General features: G+C 37.6%; 1 protein-coding gene and 1 non-coding gene across 2 annotated transcripts in view; both read right to left on the minus strand.

The window, feature by feature from the left end:
- Positions 1–4999: 4999 nt before the first annotated feature.
- LMBRD1 (LMBR1 domain containing 1) overlaps positions 5000–22037 on the minus strand; it is a 63935-nt gene continuing 46897 nt past the window's right edge. The window contains exons 13-16 of the mRNA XM_034431976.3: positions 19381–19530; positions 17862–17940; positions 6298–6389; positions 5000–6139 (exon numbers count right to left, since the gene is read on the minus strand). Coding sequence (XP_034287867.1) covers positions 6020–6139; positions 6298–6389; positions 17862–17940; positions 19381–19530 — 441 coding nt within the window. The 3' untranslated portion in view covers positions 5000–6019. The remainder of the gene's footprint in view (positions 6140–6297; positions 6390–17861; positions 17941–19380; positions 19531–22037) is intronic.
- Positions 7023–7154, minus strand: LOC117674110 (small Cajal body-specific RNA 15). Its single transcript, XR_004593676.1, has one exon.

Here is a 22037-nt window from a genome sequence, read left to right on the forward strand (position 1 = left end):
TGGTGTTTTTAATGCTTCTAGATTCTTATGGTCAGTCCACACCTCGAAAGGATGTTTTGCCCCCTCCAAAAATTGTCTCCATGTTAACAGCGCCCATCTAACTGCAAACGCTTCCTTCTCCCATATGGCCCATCTCCTTTCTGTTTCAGATAGTTTACGGGATGTGTAAGCACAGGGTTGTAATATTCCATTCTCATTCTTTTGCAAGAGTATCGCTCCTACGGCAACGTCGCTAGCATCCGCTTGTATTACAAAAGGTTGTTCTATGTCGGGGTGTTTGAGCACAGGTTCAGCTGCAAACAGCCGTTTCAGTTTTTCGAAAGCGGCCTGACAGTCCATAGTCCATTCTAGTGGTTTCGAGGGTTTGGGTTTTATTTCCCCTTTTGTTTTGAGCAAGTTTGTAATTGGCAGTGCGATTTTTGCGAAAGAGGGGATAAATTGTCTATAAAAGTTAGCAAACCCTAAGAAACTCTGTAACTGTTTACGGGTGCGCGGTGCGGCCCATTCCATTACTGCCCGGACCTTTTCCGGGTCCATCTCTATTCCCTCATGCGATATACGATATCCAAGATAGTGGATTTTGTCTTGATGGAATTCACATTTAGAAAGTTTGGCATAGAGTTCAGCTGCTCTGAGTTTATTCAAGACCGCTCGAACCAATCTTATATGGTCGGCCATGTTGTCAGAATAAATTAGAATATCGTCCAAATAGACCAACACCCCCTTATATAGATGCTCATGCAACACTTCGTTGATCAACTGCATGAATACGGCCGGGGCCCCCTGTAGTCCAAAAGGGAGTACTCTAAATTGGAAACACCCCAGTGGGCAATTAAATGCTGTCTTCCATTCATCTCCCTCTTTTATTCTCACTCGGTAGTATGCCTCTCTTAAATCAAGTTTGGTAAAAATTTTTCCCTTTCCTAAATGGGCCAACATGTCCTTCATAAGTGGGAGGGGATAGACATTTTCCACGCAAATGGCGTTCATGTTTCTATAATCAACAACTAATCTGAAGGATCCATCTTTCTTTTCGCGGAACATTACTGGCGCTGCTACCTTGGGTTTGGCTCGTTCGATAAATCCCCGTTCTAAGTTTTTGTCAATAAAATTTCGCAATTCCTCCAATTCTCGAGGTGTCATGGGGTATATTTTTGGTTTGGGAAGCTTCACCCCTGGGAGGATTTCAATGGTGCAGTCAGTGGCCCTGTGGGGAGGCAGATTATCAGAAGCTTTTTCACTAAACACTTCCTTGAGGTCCCAATATTCCTTCGGAATTTTCTCTTCTCCCTCAATATAGTTAATGGCTACTGCGGCCCCTTCTGGTCTTATGTCGTCCCTTAGGGAGGGGCCTTCCTTTTCGGGAGGTGGTTCTGCCGTACGGATGCGCAGGACCCCCGTTTTCCAATTTACTCGTGGGTTCCATTTTCGAAGCCAGGGCAGTCCTAGAATTAGGGGCCTTTCCATGCCAGGGGCTACAATAAAGCTGAGCTTTTCTATGTGATTCCCCAAGTGTAGTTCGAGGGGTTCGGTCATAAAACTAGCTGGGCCCCCCCCTGCAATCGATCCATCTAATTGACAAAATGCAATGGGTCTTTTTAACGTTTTCAGTCTCAGTCCCATTTCCTCCACTACTTTGGGGCTAATTATGCACCTAGTGCACCCCGAGTCCAACAGGGCTAACAATTGCGCGTGAGTTCCTGTGGAGGGCACCCTTACTTCTACGGGGATGAGTAAGGGTTCTTCCGTGTGACTCACCCGTTCATCGGTGTCCGAGTCGGAGTCTGTGTCGCTGTCGTCATCGTTGGTCGGAGTTCCCAACTCACGCTGGTTCCGGGGAGTGAAATCAACGACTTCTCCTTTCAGGGCGGTGCCGCGGGTTTTGGCGGGTATTTTATCGCTTTTCTTTTGGCTGGCCCCGGTGGCTTTTGGCGGTGGTTTGGAGAGACATTCGGCCGCCCGGTGACCCTCCTTCCCACATTTGAAACAGGTGAAGGGCTTTGACTTGGGTTTGAATTCGGTCTTCCCGCCAGTCATCTTGGCCGCCCCCTTACGGTAGAGAGAGGATGACTGGTCCCCCATCCGCCTTCCTCGGAGTTCGCTCCGTTTCAGCTCGATCTCCACATCCTCAGCTACTATGTACCATCTATCCAAATCATCGGGGACCCCCATGCTCCTGCAATCTAGATATATCTCATCATTCAATCCATCCTTGAAACTCTCCAAAAGCGCCATTTCTGACCAGCCTGTCATATAAGGTGCCAGTTCACGAAACTCTTGGATATACTCTGCCACCGGCCTCCGGCCCTGCTGAATGCTCTTCATTCTGAGTCTCGCCTTTCGTTCAGCTAAATGATCTTCAAAACGTCTTCTAAGGGCCCTCATGAACTGGTTGTAATTTCTCAGCAGGAGGGAGTTGTTATTGTGGAGAACTACCATCCACTCAGCCGCCACTCCCTCTAGGGCATTCGCAACGCTTCTGACTTTAGCCGCCTCTGTTTCGTAGTCCTCCCCCCAATCCTGCATGTGGTTCCACACTTGGGTCAGGAAAAATCCCAAGGTTTTAGGATTTCCATCAAACTTTCCAGGAAGGGGGGGGATTTTTGGCTTTTTACGTCTGCGGGGGGGGGGCCTGCAGGGCTGGGGTTCTCTGGCCGGCTGCATCTCTTCCTCGAGCTGCCGAAGCCTGGGATGTTCCCTCCTCAAACTCTTCCTCTCCCCCGCAGGCTGTCTCTTCTGCCTCCCCCCTGGGATCTGCTTCCCCCTTTTCCACAGGAGTTTCAAAAGACTCACGGTTTTTTCTGCTTTCTTCCACATCACGGATAAGCTGCAAGGCTTGATCTATCATGAGACGTTCCTTCTGCTGTTGCATCCACACTGCCTCCCTTTTCCGGGGTCTGGAAGTCGTCACTCCCCGGGGATTCTCTCCCCAGTCCGGCAGTCTGCCCACACCCTTGGACCATCTAGCTTCCTCCGGTTCCAAACGGAGTTTTTCCAGCCATTCTGCAGTTTCTCTTTCCGACTGGAGGGCGGTTGAACTTGCTGCCCCCATCTTCCCTTCGTCATCACTCCCACGATCTGACATACTTTGGATTTTCAGTCCCCTCGGGTTTTGTCCGGGATGACTGAGATGACTTCCAGCTTAATGTCAGGTATGCTTCCTTCAGTATCCAGGAAAGAAAACCCCAAACTCAAGCATTTTGAAGAATCTGGTACTTTTACTGAATATGAAAAGATTAACATCCCAGTGAAAAGCTGGAAGTGATCAAAACGCGCAAAATGCATCTACTAAGCTTCTTCCCCCCCTCGTGTTTATAGTTTCTCAGCCAATCTAAAGGTCTTCCAAAGGTCAGGTGGCAACACGTCTGGCAGCGTCATCCATCAGGAATGTCAGGACAGTTGGTCGGCCATCCCCTTCTGAAATGTAGTTTCGATTTCCCCGAAGTACCCTCCTACAAAGACAAACCCCCTCCTGCTCTCTTCCCCCCCTCTGCTCCATACCTAATCCCTCCCCGTTTCTTATGGCAGCTAAAGCAGGAAAGCTGATGCTGACATGAACAGTACAGTACAGAACAGAACAGAACAGAACAGAACAGAATTGAATTCTTTATTGGCCAAGTGTGATTGGACACACAAGGAATTTGTCCGCTTTCAGTGTACATAAAAGATACATTCGTCATCTTAAACCTAGAGATTCAAATTAAGATTCTTTAAATGCATTGAGTAAATTCCAGGGAGCAATCGCAGAGACAGAGTTCTGATCTTTCTGTCTTATATGGAATTGAACCAGTTTTAGGTAAATGCCATTAGCCATGCATCAGCTGCTTCCTTTTGTCTTTAAGGTCATGAAACAGAAGCCTTTTTTTGTCTAGGTTTTTACTGAATCTATTTCATTTGGCTCTGGACCTGGACAAGTATTTTATATCGTGCTCCTTTTTAAAGGGAGGTTGCCTGAAAAGGGCAAATTAAGAATATATAAGGCCAATAAACGTAAAGTAGTATGCAAGAGTATTCATGGACTATCCTGCTGCATGTACTGAAGTTGTCAATGTGAGCTGAGATTCTAAGTTTTAATAAAGATAAAGGTTTCTCCTGTCCAGTTGTGTCCAACTGGGGGCAGTGCTCATTTCCGTTTCTTGGCCAAGAAAGCCAATGTTGTCCAAAGACATTTCTGTGGTCATTTGGTCAACTGACTATAACCCAAGGCTCATGGAACGCTGTTACCTTCCCACCAAAGTGGCACCAGGCTTATTTACTCTCATTTGTATGCTTTCAAACTGCTAGGTGGGCGGAGCTGGAGAAGGAATGGGAGTTCACCTCATTGCGCACCACTTGGGTCTCGAACCCGGGCTGTCAGCTTTCCAGCTGACAAGCTCAACATTTTTAACCGCTGAGTTTGTCAGCTGTAAATGCAAAGGCCATTACTAGCATTATGCTGATAGTCTGAGCTGTTTTGCTGAGTTTTGGTGTGCGTATGTGTGTATTTGTACACTGTGCATGTTGGGGGGGGGAGGCATTACATCACAGGTTACATTAAATTGTGAAGTCAAGACATTATTTTGTCCTTCTTGCTATTTTGAAGGGGACTCTTATGTTCTGAAGTTGGGAACAAAAACAATGTTTGGGTATACCTCTGGGGGGAGAAAACTCCTTAAGAAAGAAATCATAAGCAAAAGGATTCTTCTCTTTTCTTCCCCCTGCCTTTTCCAGCAAACATGTTAAACCAAGCCTTTTTTGTCTCTCTTTTGACATAATTTCTCTCATGATTTCTGTCATGGGAAACCCTGCAAGAAACGCTAGCTTAAACATCAAAAAATAATAATGTCTAAAATATTATTCCATATTATATTTTGAAGGTGCAATGAAGTTGCTGCAGAAAATACACTCAAAAACTCGTTTTCTTTATATGTAATTATAAGGTATGAGAAATCTAAGAACAGTAAAGACTAAGATTAAATAATAGATTTTGAGTTACAAGAATACTTCAGAATAGTATGCATTTAGGATCCTGATTAATTTATTTTACAAAATAAGAAACAAAATAGCATGATTTTTAAACATTTGTGCCCTTCATCAATTATAATTAAGCAAAATTATACTGAATAGTTGTTTCAGTGTTTAAAACAGGGTTCAGCATATTTGTATTATGTCAAGACAGTGAACAGCAAACCGTAACCAAGCAAGGTGATTAATATTTAATGTCTTTTAAAAGTGTACATATTGGATTTAGTTTAAACCATAAAGAAATTAAAGCTCACAAATTGTATGAAAATATGGAAAAAAGTATCTTTCTTTACATTGTTATTTTGAATTAGAAAGTTCATGGCATATTCTATATTGTTGATCTGCCCAGATCTATTGCTCTCTATCCAATTGGGTTGAAAATAGTATATGTGGGCAGATACTAAACTGAATAAACAATACTTGAGAATGGAATACATATTTCTTCCACTATTTTACTGAATATAATAGTCGCATCCCATCTGCAACTATTGAATATCATACTGCATTCACATTTGATATGGCAGGGATTCTCTCTAATGACCAGACAATAGTTCTATTGTCTTTAAGTATCACTTCATATACCAACAGGTGTGATTTAGGTATTAGTTTCATATTAACAAGCACTGGTAACTTTTGATTTCCATGAGATGTATGATACATTTGTCAGTTTATTATGATTTGTCAAGTCTAAAGAAACAAAAATCATTAATAAATTTAAAATTCAAGACTAACAAAAACAAACTTAAATGGCATTTAAATGACATCACAACTTCGTAGCTATATACTCAAAAAATAGTTCTCTTTAATTTTTCCTTCATAAAATTAGCTCTTGTGCCTATGTACAAATGAATTTAACTATAAGCCAGTCAGATTTGCAGAAATTCCAAATCCTGGTTTATATTACTTCTCCCTTCGATATTGGCAAAAGTGAACTTTTCCAAGAATAAAGTCAGAACCAAAAGTGGCATTTTCACAGTTTTACATTGCAAGCTTTAACCTTCAGGACTGCAGGCTGTCAGCCATAATAGAGCGATGGCTCATCATCACTTATATCTGAATCATCTTCATCCACTTCACCTTCAATGACTGATTTTTTTCCTTTGCAGCATGACACAATTAATCCAATCAAGAAAACCTGTGAATTTACATCAACACACTGTATTACTGGAGGTTAGATGAAGGATGCAACAGATTTATATACAAGGCAATGTTGCCCCGATGCACATACTGTAAGTATACTTATCCTAGAACATTAAATTGTATTTATAATCATCTTTAAATAAGATTACTTACTCCAATAAAAGCCCAATTGCCAAAGTAATATACAGCACTGAAGAACCAAAATTTGTGTAGAAACAGATATGTCCGAGTAACAGTGCACTGATCTGGAGGGGGAAAAAAGAGAAGCAGCTAAGAATAGCTCTTAAATATTAGAAAATGAGTTTAAAAGGGTCATGATTCTTCCAGATATATACGGATTCTCTTTACAACTGAAATTACTGCCAATATATACACTTACAAAATATTGTTCATTTTTCAATCTGAATGGATGAGAAAGGATTCATAAACACAAATACACATGATAATTTGTCATTCAGAAATCAAATTTATTATTCAATCTCTGAAATTTAATAAGGCACCTGGAGAAGATTTTTTTTATTGCCTGATATCTTCAAGACACACATTGATTGGTGGGTCCCATTATTAGCAGAGATGTTGTCTCATATAAATAAAACAGGTTGCATCCCAGTCAGATAAGAAATCACCATTATAACCCTCATATATAAAAAGGGAAGCAAAGGTGATTAAAAATATTATAGACTGAGTGAGGAGCCTTACTGAAATTCTGGCTAAAATGTATACAAAACATTTTTTGAGCAAAATAGAAGACAGAGAAATAGGGGAAAAGTCTTTTAGTGGTGGAGCAAGCTAGATTCAGACTAAAGCACGTCACAATAGACAATTATTTTATTCTCAGAAGAATGTGTATGTATGTGCGTGTTAAGGAAAAAAATAGACATTGTTGGCAAATTGCAGTAAGGCTTAGCCACATCCTACAAGCAAGGCCTTGTTCTTCTGCCATTTCATTTAGGAGGATAGTATCAGTAGAATCAACTGACTTCACTGACCCTACTTTCTTAGTCCTCCAGAAGAATTTAGAATGTAGTTTATACATGCTAAGTGAGTAATAAGGACACAAATATACATTTGTTCTCAAACACACAGATCTACCGTACAAGTTTAATAGTTAAGATGCAATTTTATAATTTATAATTCCCTCTACTGGGAACTGAACTTACAGACTACTGAACTTTAGATTACCATATGCAGTGCATTAGCTGTAGGAGCTATCCAGGCCCTGGTGCTTAACAGTGTGGCAGGAAGAGATATACCGAATCTATCAGAATGGTGTGTATATGTGTGTGTACACAATTTGGATGTGTGTGTATGTATGTGTATATATGTGTGTATAATTGTGTATATGTATATGTATATACATACATACACACACACAATCCAAATTTACTTAAGATCTCAGGTAAATACATGTGTTGCATTATATTATGCCCCTGCATTTAAGTTTTTACATAATTTCCACCACCTCTGGAGTGGGGTTTGGGGTCTATGAGTTCAATTCTTGTCAGAGGGTTTGATATAGACCATCTAGAATTAATACAGATGTCCATAATTAATGCTGGATTAAGTCACATGCATCATCTAAAGTCTATTTTCATAAAGTCACCGAGTTGGAACATATCTTAGATATCAACTAGTCTAACCCCCTAATTATGTTAACAATCTTTTCATATTATTCCTTAATACTATCTTCATTGAATTAATTTCCACTCAAAACAAATGAGTTGCTGCAGCCTCAGCATTTTCCACAGCATCTTGCTGATCAGTCCAGGTATAGCCAGTCCTCATTTAGCAACTGCCTTGTTTAGCGAGTGTTTGCAGTTATGACAGTAATGAAAAAATAACTTTACAACCAATTCTTGCAGTAACAAACTTAAAAGGTCTATACAGGTAGTTCTCAACTTAAAGCCACAACAGGGACCAGAATTAAGTAAATCCAATTTCCCCCATTCACTTTGGCTTATCAGAAACTGGCTGGGAAGGTTGGTAAATGGTGGTCAAATGACCCCAGGACACCTCAAATGTTGTAAATACATGCCAGTTGTTAAGTTGCCTCAGTTCTGATTATGTGATGGTGGGGATGCTGTGATTGTTATAAGTGCAAGGACCAGTTGTAGATCTTTTTTTTCAGTGCTGTTGTTAACTTCGAATGGTCACTGAAGAATGATTGTAAGATGATAACTACTTTAAAGCAAAGGAAAGTTGAATTTAAGATTATAAACACAATCATAATTACACTTAGCAATTGCTTCACTTAGCAACCAAGTTGCTGGTTATAACTGTGGTCACTAAATGAGAATTATTTTATTCAGTACCCTTTTTTTCAAGCAAACCCTAACTGATTTTTTTAATGCTCTAAAATACATCATCTATCTGGGAAAAGAAAAAAAAAGTTTGCCTTAGTATGAACAAGGCAAATCACGAGCAAATTGCTTTGGAGATGATTGGTGTTGTTATGAGTGCACATAACAAAAGCAAGAAAGCATGATCCTACTGAACCTTCGATATGCTCTGTTAAATGACAAACATAACCCAGAAATCCAAATTAGCTCTAAGGTTGAGAGAGAACGACTGCATTAAGATCACCAACAGAGTTTTGCATTGGAGAATTGGAATGTACTTCTCTTATGATTTCTATGGATTACATAGAAATTCTCAACTATGTTTTCAAGTACCATCCAGGAAATAAAAATAAGCTTTTTTTAAAAAACCAATAGAAATCAGTACACGTATGCCAGATGAAAGAGAATTCCTTTAATTTAGCCTGTGACCATTCCGTCTTGCACATCTTGCTGTGATTCATAGAATCAAAGAAAGCAAGAGTGGGAAAGTCCTCTGGAGGTCATCAAATCCAACACCTTGTCCAGTGCAAGAATCTCCATCATGACATCTACACCAGATGGCTTTCAAATTCTGTTTAAACACTTCTGCTGAAGGACAAACTGCTACTCCTAAAGCAATTTGCTCCTTTGTCGAATAGGAATATTTTCTGATTTTCAACAATATCTACTGCCTTGTAATTTAAAGCCATTGTTTCTTACTCTGTCTTCTGAAACAACTCTGAACACTTCTGCACATGACAGCACTTCAGATACTTGAAGACAAGCTATTATGTATCCCCACAGGCTAAACATACTCAACAACACTTCCCAAAGATTTACTCTCAGGCTCTTAATCTTTGCTGCTCTCTTCTGGACCCATTCTTCTATGGCTCCAGTTTGATAACTGCTTCTCTCTGGCCTGTTTCACTTTTCTGTGTTGTCTGCCAGACCTGCAAGCCACCTCCATAGAACAAACAACTACAGCATCCACTCCCACGACCAAGTAGCTTACACATTAAGTTGCTGACAACATTAAACACTTATGTTGATCAGAACCCGACATGTTTTAGAAAGAAATCTGTCATAGTACAATACCATTTCAGATTTTTTTTCTTTTTCTACCAATTAGCCAAGAAGAAATTCAGCTTGATTATCTTTCACCTTCACTTAAACAATGAAGAGCCAAAAGAGGAGCAAGAAACTGTTGCCATGGGAATATAGCGCACCCACAGTACTGATGCAATGGGAGTGTGTCCTGTAAAGCTTGACAAAAATAATCTAAGGTCTTCTGTTCCTTATTCACACCAAGATAGATGTATTTTTAAAAAAACATGTAATTGGCTTTAACACATGCTAGAGATTATATACAGCATAGACAGGGCAAAAAAAGTATTAAAAGATTCTATGACAGATTTCTCAAGAGAATATCTCAAATGAGTAAGTAAAGTGCAGATGTTTCCCAGACAAGGTGGATCTGGGGAAAGCGAAAACCTATCTTGGATTTGATTAGCAATCTCAACAAGATCCAAAGAAAAAGCTGGAGAGCCATTAATAGTTTATCAAGCAAGGTTTGTCTAAAAATAATCTCAATGAATCTAAAGTTAAGTAACACATTCAAGAGGCTAATTATTTATGTACTATTTTCTTTTAAATCGAGGGATGAAATTACAAAGAATCACAAGTGAATGCTGCTAAGTACCTTGTTTTTGGAAACCTTTTAAAATCAAAACAATTTCAGTACCAAACATCTTTCAGGAATCACTTGGGAAAAATATTGAATCCCCCATGGGAGTTAACCTCTAGGTAATTTGGATCCTGCTTAAACCCCAACAAGGATGGCTAGGTGCTGATATTTGTAAGACTATTCTTAAAGACAGGAAGTTCTTACATTGATCCAAAGTCATGAAACTATTGTATCAAATATGTTTTTGGTTCCTTTACTTCAGTGATGAGGCATGCTGTAAATGTACTGCAGAAATACCATTAACACAAATAATAGTTATAGATGATTTTATTTTTTCTTTAATAACCCAGAGGTGGGATTCAGCTGGTTCAGACTGGTTCGGGTGAACCAGTTGTTAAAATTCTGCCCAGTTTGGCGAACTGGCCCCGCTGGTTTTTTAGGCCCTTTCTCAGGCCCTTTTTCAGCCCTTTTTCGGATGTTTTTGGCCCGTTTTTTGGCCCGTTCTGGATGTTCAGTAGTAGTAAATAAATAGAGAGGGTAATTGAGTCAAAAGCCTCAACAAGGTACAATTTCCCTCTCTATTTATTTACTACTACTGAACCTCTAAAACGGCACAAAAAACGGCCGAAAACGGCCCAAAAAACAGCCTGGAAAAACAGGCCGAAAAATGAAGATTTCAAATCTTCAATTACGTCTCTTGAAGCTGTACAACAATCTGGATTTGAAAGGGGAAAAGGAATTTGAAGCTTGTGTGGGCACACACTTCAGACTTCTCAATCCATTGTGCTTTTCCCTGCCCCACTGCACAAATCTTTTAAACATTTTGGCAAACACAAAGTGAGCCTTCACCTCAAAGATATTCCCCCTTCTGAATTTGGATTATTAGACAACCATATGAAATAGTATAAAATCGCACTACTAACCTGGACTATAGCAAAACTTTGTAAAAAAAAATTGACATAAATTCCCATACCCCATATATAGATTATTTTGAACAAATGTAATGTCTTTGGATTGATTTAAAGCCAAGATATGAAAATAAGGAAAGCAAGAAAATTTCATCAAAAACTTGAATTGCCATAATGTTGTCTTCCTAAAGTCCCCTGCTTCCTTCTTTGCTCCAATTACAATTTCTGTAGTAATAAAATTTATGTCCAGTTTTAGAACCAATTCTGAGAAAATAAGCTTGAAAGAGGGTCAAAAATTCCTCCACCCACTTGGACCTTTTCCTCATATCCGTACATCAGTTATGGGGTGGAGTAGGGAAGGAATCTTAAGTATCAGTGTAAACCACCCTTTTTTCCAATGATAACAATTCTAGGATAATCAGATCAATAATAATGTCTGTCCATGTATCTCTCCTGATCAGCTTTTCCTCATTATCTGACTATTCCAGAATATAAATAAAGACAGAGGAGGACAGTTTTATGATTTGGAGAACTTTGTGTCTATTTTTAGGGCTAGAATGATCACAGCTCAATGACAGAGTATGCATATTCAGGCAAAGCAAAGCCGAGGAAAACTTCTGTTGAGATCAATGCAAACTTCTCATAAATTATGGTCCATGAAGGTGGGGAGATTAGTGATCCTTAGATGCCTTTCTATATTTTTATGCATAAAGCATGCTTCTATTAGAGTCTTCCTTCATAGATAAACTGCTCAGGATAATCTGTAATATGTTTTTTTTTTTTAAAAAAAAGGAGACCAAAGGACAGATCCCTAAAAAAATTGTCCATTTTTGACAGGGTTTTTCAAACTTGCAATCCTAAAATGTGTGGACTTCCAGAATTGCCCAGACAGCATTCTGGAAGTTGAAGTTTACACGTCTTAAAAGTTGGCAAATTTGAAAAACACTGATCTATCAGAACATCTAGCTCAGGGGTATCCTTGGCAATTTTAAGACTTGTGGATTTCAAAACGGGCCAAAAAATGGGTGGGGCCAGCCAGTGGTGAGATTAGCCTGAACCGGCTGAATCCCACTTTTGCCTTTGAGGTGAGTGGCCAGGAGGTGGGGCTGGGTGTGATGAGTTACACCAAGTTGGCCACGCCCACCCAGTCACATGACCACCTGGCAATGCCTACCCAACCAGTCATTAGAGCAGAGAACCGGTTGTTAAATTATTTGAATCCCACCACTGTAATAACTTCAAACCAACTAACATGGAATATATGAAGATATATCAATGTATTTTTGTATTTCACAACGTATTATCTGAATTTCTATGTACCAAATAACATTAAGTAATTAATATGGTATAGGTAGTCCTCACTTACCAATGGTAATTTGAATGGAGCACTCCATTACTAAGCAGCCAGGTTGTAAGGTGCAACATCATGTGATTCCATTGAATTACAACAGCCATTCTAGTAGCTGTTATTAGGCGAATCCTGCCCAGTTCCAGTATCCTCCTATCATGTGATAAACCATTTGTGATCCTTTGCCAGCTTCCCTATTGACTTTGCTTCTTGGAAGCTGGGAGTGAAGGTTGCAAATGGCGATCATATGACTGTGGGACACTGCAGTGTTATAATTGTGAACCAGTTGTCTGAATCACGATCATGTGACTGCAGGAACCCTGCGACAGCTACAATTACAAGAACCTGACATAAGTACCCCTCGTTCAGTGCCACTGTAACTTCGAACAATCAACAGTTGAACAAATGGACATTAAATGAGGACAACCTGTAATAATTATAGAATGCCTTTGGGTGATCCAAGGACATTTTTAAAAAATGGATATTCTTAAGTATTCAACCAAATCCTTTCCCTGGAAATGTTTCAAAGAACAAATGGCCAGTTATATAATTAAATGCTTGGTGGGCATGGCAGGGGAAGGATACTGCAAAATCCCCATTCCCTCCCCCTGCTCCTGGAGAAAGGATACTGCAAAATCCCCATTCCCTCCCCACTCCTGGGGGAAGGATATTGCAAAATCTCCATTCCCATCTCACTCTGGGGCCAACCAGGGGTGATATTTGCCAGTTCTCCGAACTACATTTCCGCTGCTGGTTCTCCAGAATAACTCTAAATAAAGTTATTTAGAGTTGCAAATATTTACAACAAAATACAGTGGTACCTTGGTACTCGACTGCTTTGAAACTCATTGAATTTGGTACTCAACACAGTTTGACATGAACATTTTTTCCAGGTATTCAGTGTTTGTTTGGTATTCAATGCAGAAGCTACAACTTGTTGGTGTCAGCTGCTTTGGGACTCACTATTATTCCTTATGGGAACATTTTATTTGGAACTTGTTGTTTTTGGTACTTATCGTGCCTCCTGGAACCAATTAAGAATGAGTACCAAGTTACCACTGTATATATATTTCACTCATTAAGGGCATCAGCTTCTAATTCATCCATCTATAAGACTTCATTACTCTATTTCCCAAGGTCAGTAATTATATCTTATGCCAACTGACCTCACATCAAACATGGAAATGCCTCTAGTCCAAACAAAAATTTCCTCTTTATTAAAAAAAAACCTCACAGCATAGTCATAAAAACAAAAATTAAGAATATTTGCTGTAGAATTGTCCAGATATGCCTGAGATTAAATATTGAACTAGTTCATATGTTAAGTTACACCAGGTGAAATCCTCTTTTCCAATAATTTAGATGACCTCTTAAAATATTTCTATTTCAAAAACCCTTTAGTTTGCTTTACTTTTTTTTCCATGTAGAGTTGTATTTGCTGTTCCTATTTATTATTAAATGTAGCACTTACCTCTCCGCTTATATAAGCATTCAAGATATATTATATACAATAGATAATATAAATTTTTAAATTTGACTGTAAAGTCAACACACTAGGTTAACTATTAAAATACTTAACAATTTACAGCTTGACAAAAGAGATGTAAAAACACATTTCTTAATGGGACTCACACACCTCTCCTTAGGCAATGCATTGTGGGAACATCAATGGAGGCACCATTAAGGGGATTATGCTGCTAGTTAAAAATAACTAAGCAGATTTATACAGACTATCCCTCAAGATAACTTAAATGGGCTGTCACTACATTTCAAACTTGTAAACTACCTTGGAGGCTCCTTTCAAAGCTGAAAAGGGTGGCACATAAATAAATAAAACGTGTAGGAAAAAGCCCAAAATGTAAATTGAGATCTAATTCTGCAATGAAGGAGTTTTATTATCCTGTGCCAACTACTATGCTCTATGTGACAAGAAATAACACACAAGAAAATCAAAGCAGCATATACCATGCCATATGCAACCCCCTCCAGCTGCTTATCTGAAAGAAAATGAACAGACCTACAGATGGCTCTCTACAGTAATCTGACAAAACAAATTATAGCCAATTTTTGGACCCATTTGGTCTTTCCAAGACAGAAAGGGAAAGAACAAATTTGGATAGACCTGAGAGAAGAGGAAAAGGTACCTGGGCATGGAAGGAAGGAGAATAAAGAAGTCCTGTTTAAGGTTAAAATACTAAATTCATCTGATAATCAGCTTGTCCAAGCAGCATTAATATTTAAAGGAATCTACATTTTGCACCAGATTTTTTCTGTTTCTTTGTCTTGATTTTTACCAGCGAAATTAAAACTATCACTTGAAATCCCAGATAATTATTTGAGGAAATAACTGCCACCTTCTATTGGATAAAAATGGTGCATGCACGTTCAGAAATGAGACCAGGCTATGATCCATTTAAAATGTCTACTATTAAAACTGCCTGCCTGTTAAAACTACTGAGAGAAACTGGCTTGGTAAACTTTGGGTTGATATTGGTGGATGAGATAAGATTTTGTCCTCCATTGGCCCCAAGGACAGTTCTTTTCACAACTATCAATTTCTTCTTGATCTGTCCTTCATTATGAAGACTACAATGAATGGGAAAATTGTCTCAGCTCATGTACACTTTCTAACAATTCTCTTGTGCCTGAAAATCTAAGACAACATATAATTAAAGAAATATAATGTGCCCTTAAAGGACACAATTAAAGCTAAGCCATGCTGAAAATAGAAGAACTCCATGGGATTGACCTACATTTAAACAGTACATTTGCAGCTTTTTCAAAATTTAACAGGTAAATGAAGCCAAAAGACAAGTTACTGCATTTTTTTCAATAAAAAAGAGGTAGATACTGTATGCTAATAGGTATAAATATCTAAAGCATAGCTTGCTTTAGATATAAGAGGGAAATGTTCTTAATTTCACTCATTATTATCCTACAGTAATTTTTATGTGGCATTCACCCAAAATTAGATATGTGCTTTTATAATGCAGCAACATGAAGTGAATCTAAAGTTATATCAGGGCAGAATTGCTTCCATCTATAAATTCCATAGAAATTTTGTGTTCTATGAACACAGTGATATTATTTTCTTCTGAACCATTATTAGCAGGTTTTTTTCCAAAATTGAAAATGGCTATTTCTGTGGTAAGTTCAAAATTATTATGTTATAAAAGTGCAAATAATGCCACTTTCTAATTTTAGAAAATAACTGTATAAAGTGACAACTAAGGGTAGTCATACTAATATTTAAATATGGCCTTAAACATCTGAATAAAAATTATTATAGAAGTGATATTTATTTTTAAATTTGTTCCTTACTATGTTTATAATAGATTTCCCCCCTTTTACAACTGCAGTAGATGTTTACTTTATTGATTTATAAAACTACCACTCTCTTGAGACCTCTGACATTTTCATTTATAATATATACCCACAACCTTGAGATTCCTTTTCTTGCCAATTCTTGATAGTTATAACATTTTGGATACATTTTATTATCCTAATTAATATGTCTTTTTTCTCTGAACCGATTCTCCCCTTTTCTATTTACTAACAGTTCCTCTGGAGGACAGGGAAGACCCAGACTAACTTCTGAAGATAAATGTAGCCCTGAGGGCTAGAGGTTAGCTTTAACAACTTGCTAACTTTCTAGTTTAAAACCATTTTCTTTTTTGCAGATTATTTTAAACTTATTATCACAATAAAAAGAGTATTTTGCACATTCTTATACATGGTGCGAGACAGGGAATTAATTTCCTTCTTAAAATATAAGAAAGTGATGTCATTCTATGATGGGCCTTCAAAATAAAGCATTTTTCTCCTACATAGTGAATTACATAGTTTTAATTACCACAAGATATTGTGATGACTCACAACCCAAGTTCCTTGTAAGTTTCTATAAAGAACATTATACAAATAAAGAGTAGCTGTAATCACTGAACAACACCTCCAAGTATCTGTGGCATAATGCTCAAATGTACCAATTGCTGAAGAATACAGGAAGATAGTTATTTCTGCAAACATCAAGTTAAGCACTGTGGGAAAGAGGATACTGGGATAGAAACACTTAGATCTAATTCAGCCAGGTTACTCTTCTATTCAAAGCAATATTTTGAGAAATGTAGTTGCCATAACAACCTCTTTTTAATATTACCAATGAAACTAGAATTCATGTACAATCACATCAACAATGCTCTTATTTCTAATACTCTTCTGTCAGTATAATCTCATAATCAATATATACTGGTATATAAACCATAAGAACTGGAAGCAGGATGTAAATTAGAAAGTAAATTGGACTGCTAAAATATACTGCACTATAGAACAATGAACGTATTTAAGAGAACATTCTCGCTGAACAAGGAGTTACAGCCACAACAATTTATTACAAATGAATTAGTGTGTCAGTTTCTTTATTAAAGAGTCCTCCATCTCAGCACTTTTTTTCTTCCCAAAAGCTGATGGGGAAAGTAATAAATTATCTAGTTAGTGGCCAAATGCTCATCTTTACTTCAAAATAAAAGTTAGTCTAGTCATTAACACATTACTTAGAAGTAGTTCTACTGACAGAAAATAAACATCCCTAAGACTATAGTCACACACAAAAAAAGGCAAAAAAAAAAAAAGACTGACACATCTTTCCCAACAGCCTTCTGGAAATTATACACAAGTAATTAGCAGACATTCTCTGCAGAAACAAACAAGCAAGCAAGCAAACAAACATAAACCTCCAGAGAGGAAGTGGTAAATACCTTCTCATTCACTCATGATCTTCCTTTAAATAGCCTACCTCCCTAATGAATGAAGTGGAGAGTACTTGAGCATCTGGACTACTTGAGAGGAAGATAATAGAAAAACAGCTGTTTGTGAAGGAACATCCTTCTGAATGTTAAGCTTGTTTAAAAACTGCTCAAGAGTGAAAAAAAAAACCTGTTATTGTAAAATGGACAACAGAAATACAGAGATAATTTTTAAGCCTATTACTCTTTTGAAAATAACAGCAAAATCAATATGGATGTGGAATTTTGTTGAGGGAACTCTATTTAGGATACAATCTATTTAGGATGGCTATTTTCTTAGAAAAGACATTATGTCCAAGCATTAGCAAGTTTCTAATGTCATACATTTGATAAGCAACATTTAAAGGAATTTGATGGCTCAGGTTCAAAACCTTCATATAACATCAGAATAAATTGTGGAAATAGAAACACGGTTCACCAACAGATTTGACAATATTTTTATTTCTTAGAAATTTATGAGATAGGAGGTATATCATCAAGACTGCAACCATAGTTGGGGACTAAGAATCAAATTAATGACAGTTGCAAGGCAAGTTCTGATAGTGATTGGTGAGTAGCTTTAGTGTCTTCCATGAAAAATCAATACATTAAAATATGTTAATTACAAACTCAATTATCTTTCACTGTATATTATAATTGGGCTTGAAGTTATCTCACCTTCAGGTGCATCTGCATCACAGTCTTTGGCTACATATGTTGTTTCATTGTTCAAATGTCCTTCAAATGTTTTATTATTCTACACAAAGAAGACATTAATTGACGGTTATTTCATAGTACATGTAAGATACCAATGCCATTCAAACATCATGCATTTTACTTGGCACAACAAGCATCATGAGCCTTTTTTCTTTAAAAAGAGATACAGGTAGTCCTCAACTTACAGCAGTTGATTTAGTGACCGTTCAAAGTCACAACAGCAATGAAAAAAGTGACTTATGACCATTTTCCATACTTATGACCATTGCAGCATCCTCATGGTCATTTGATCAAAATTCAGATTCTTGGCAACTTACTCCTATTTATGACAGTTGCAATATCCAGGGGGTCATGTTTTGTGATCTTTTGCGACCTTCAGACAAAGTCAATGGGTAAACCAGTTTCAGTTAACAATTATTACTAACTTACCAACTGCAGTGATTCATTTAACAACAGTGGCAAGAAAAGTCGTAAAATGGGGCAAAACTCACTTAACAAATGTTTCACTTAGCAACAGAAATTTTGGCTGTAAGTCAAGCACTACTGTATTTGAATAATATGCAGAAAAATTACATTTAAATCCTTTACTATTTGAAATGCAAGCAGTTTTGTTAACAATATCTGAACTGTTTTGATAACTTTCCATCATCTGAAAAACTGATAACTGCAATCTGTTATCAAGGTCAAATTCCTACCAAGGAACTTAAGGAATGAGATCTGGGGGAAAATGATATTGCTAGAAAACATGAAAAGATAAAACGGAATGAGATAAAAGAGTATAGAAAAAAATGGCCACGTCATCAAGGAATGATTGAAAATGCTTAGGAAAATAAGTCTATTTTGAATAACATGACATTTGTAACAGATTTATAAGCTTTGTAATACTGTGACCCTCCGAAAATATAAAAGAATAAAATAAAATACATATCCAAAGACCCTCCCTCAAGAATAAAAGTAAAGAATTCATTAAGGCTAGGCCTGGGCAAAAAATAAATATCACTTATACACTCCGTAGGAAGAAGTACAAGTCCTATATGAAACCTACTTGGAACACATTAAAACATACATGCAATCAGACCCAAAGGCCACTGAAATAAAACTGTTTTGGGGCCCTTCCTGTAGAATGGGAACACCTATGGGGCAACTATGATCCAAAAGGGCGGGTCACTATCCCCTAGCCCAACCCCTCCTGATATCCTGTGGGGGGGAGTGTGGAATATGGACCAACCCCACCCTCAGTGTTAGGAAAATTTTAGGTACTGCTATGATATTGAAGGATCGAATTGGAAAAAAACAATGAAAAGGAAAAAGAAGAAAATAATTATATTCTGTCCTTCGTATTATGAAATTACCACTATAATGCTTAAATTATTACATAATGGAACACTAGATTTATTACTTGAATTTATGTTCAACATAACACAAAAAAGTGTTTATTTCAAAATGCATGATAGCTGACTGCAAAGTTCCGAAATCTTACCGTAATTAGATACTTTTGACTCCCATACATAACATATTGAGGGGCTAAACTGTAGATCATATAGCTGGTGTGAAGAACAATCAACAGAAGTATCATACAAAGAAAGAGAAGGGCTTGAGGTCGTGTCCTCCCCCGTCTGATCTTGTACAGCTAAAATTTTAAAATACATTCTTATATTAACACATTATGAGTTAGTTTTTGACATTAAAATAAGAAGACTCTCAGAGTGTAATTTAAATAGGCTATCTATCCTTTCATTTGCAATTTCTGCTCCAAATTTTGAAGAAATTTTACTATTCCATACAAACAAAGTATTGGAGGTGAATGGATGCGTTAACTCAAGGGTCTCCAACATGGCAAACATGGCTGGGGAATTCTGGGAGGTGAAGTCCACAAGTCTTAGAATTGCCAACTTTGGAGACCTGGTTTAACTTATCTAAATATGCAATCATGTTAAAACATACCAATCTATAGGAAACTGGGTTATGCCAAACCAAACTATGAGTACGTCTACCCTAGTGTTATATATTCCCATTCTTTTCTACATTGCACATTATCCCATGTACTTAACAGCAAAGGACCAAACAAGGACAGGAAACAGAAGCAGCGAAGAAAGAGAAAAGAAGAGAGAGAACTACAGCAAATGAATGAAATATCTGGAATATGTCTTGAAATCTTATGCTTGGGTGATGTGGATTCCACCGGGGGATTAAACTAAATGCTACTCATCCTTTCTGTGGAGCTTATAGTTTGAAAGGCACTTAAAATCATCTAGTCTCTTCTTCTGTTTTTTTAAATCTTTGTAAGCTGCTCAGCGTCACTTATTTGAGATAGGTGGCTTTATAAATCATATAAATAAATGAAGAACAGTCCAATTTCTGCAAAACGCTGTTGCTACAGCATTCAGTATTTGACGAACAACTTCTAGAAAATAAGTGTCCATCGTTTTAAAGCATTTGTCCCCATGGGAATCAGCCCACCAGATAGTTTTACTGATAATCCAATTTCCTGAAATATGCATATCTTGTTACTGGTTTTAAAACAGAGGTCCTTAACTTTTCATGCCATGGACCCCATTGAGAATCTGGTGAAACCTATGGATACTTTCCTAGAAAAATGTATTTAAATGCACAAATAAAATATATAGATTGTATGTATAAAATGTATAATATAAGTAATACAGGTAGTCCTTGTCTTACAACCATTCATTTAGTGACTGCTCAAAGTTACAACAGCACTGAAAAAGTGACTTCTGACCATTTTTCACACTTACGACCATTGCAGCATCCCCATGGTCATGTGATCAAAATTTAGATGCTTGGCAACTGGTTCATATTTATGAAAGTTGCAGTGTCCTGGGGTCATGTGATCAGCTTTTGTGACCTTCTGACAAACAAAGTCAATGGGAAAGCCAGGTTCACTTAATAACTGGTGATAAAAGGTGATAAAATGGAGCAAAATTCACTTAACAACTGTCTTACTTAGCAACAGAAATTTGGTGCTCAGTTGTGGTTATAAGTTGAGGACTACCTGTTTATGTGAAAATTCATTTATATTTTTTTCCTCGTCCAAATTTATGGATTCCGTGAAATCTATCCATAGACTCCTGTACCCCGTAGGGGACATTAACTACAGATTTAGAGTGGCTCTAGGACTAAAAAAAAAACCCGATGTACTATCTCATCTATGTTTTAAACTTTCAAATACTTGAAAACAAAACTGATGACAATAGCTAAGAAATATTTCTTTTAGATCAGGGACTGAGAAAACCGCTTAGAGCAGCGGTTCTCAACCTGGGGGTCGCGACCCCTTTGGGGGTCGAACAACCATTTCACAGAGGTCGCCAAAGCCCTCTCTCGCCCCCCCACGCCTTCACTCACCCTCACTCTCTGCTCTGTTGGATCGCCGGCTGTTCGTTTACCCCGCCCACTCCCAATCTATTGCTGCCTCCGATGGCTAGAGGAAAAAAAACGGTTTAAATTTTTGCCGCGGGGCTTCAAAGGGCCGCCCTAGAGCCAGTGGTGCAGCCGAACCCTTTGTTAAATTGCTGGCTTGCCCCGCCCCTCCGCACCACTATTTATTGCCAATTAATAGTGGTGGGCGAGGGAGCCAGCAATTTAACAAATGGTTCGGTGTTTTTTTTTAATTTTATTCGCCCGCGGAGCTTCAGCATAGGCTAATTAGCCCTTGCTTTGATTGGCTCCCGACCCCCAGCTGATTTGCTCTCAGCTGTTTTGCATGGAAATAATTGGAATATTCATGTTCATATTGATTAATATACAAAAAAGATAGTTATATAACTAATTGATTTATATTAAAATATTGAATTGTATTAAACAACTGTATTACATAATTAACCAATGTGAGGATGGATATGAAAATAGATGACAATGGGAAAGGGTATAATATAGAATAGAAGGGAAAAATTGAATTTGATTCAGATTAGAGATGAGGATGAAGGGTAATATTGTTTTTTTAAAAAAATAGATGAGGAATAAATATGGCAAAAAGGAAATATAGAAATTGTAAATTTAATTGAAATGACTAAACACTGTTTAAATTTATGAACCGGCCAAATACTCTGTTCAAAGAAAATACATTGTATGTTTGTATGTGTGTTTCTAATTATTGTTATTTATTCATATTTGTTCTCTTTT

This window comes from Pantherophis guttatus, chromosome 1 (genome assembly GCF_059756535.1).
Source record: "Pantherophis guttatus breed Tessera chromosome 1, ASM5975653v1, whole genome shotgun sequence".
NCBI classification, from domain to species: domain Eukaryota; kingdom Metazoa; phylum Chordata; class Lepidosauria; order Squamata; family Colubridae; genus Pantherophis; species Pantherophis guttatus.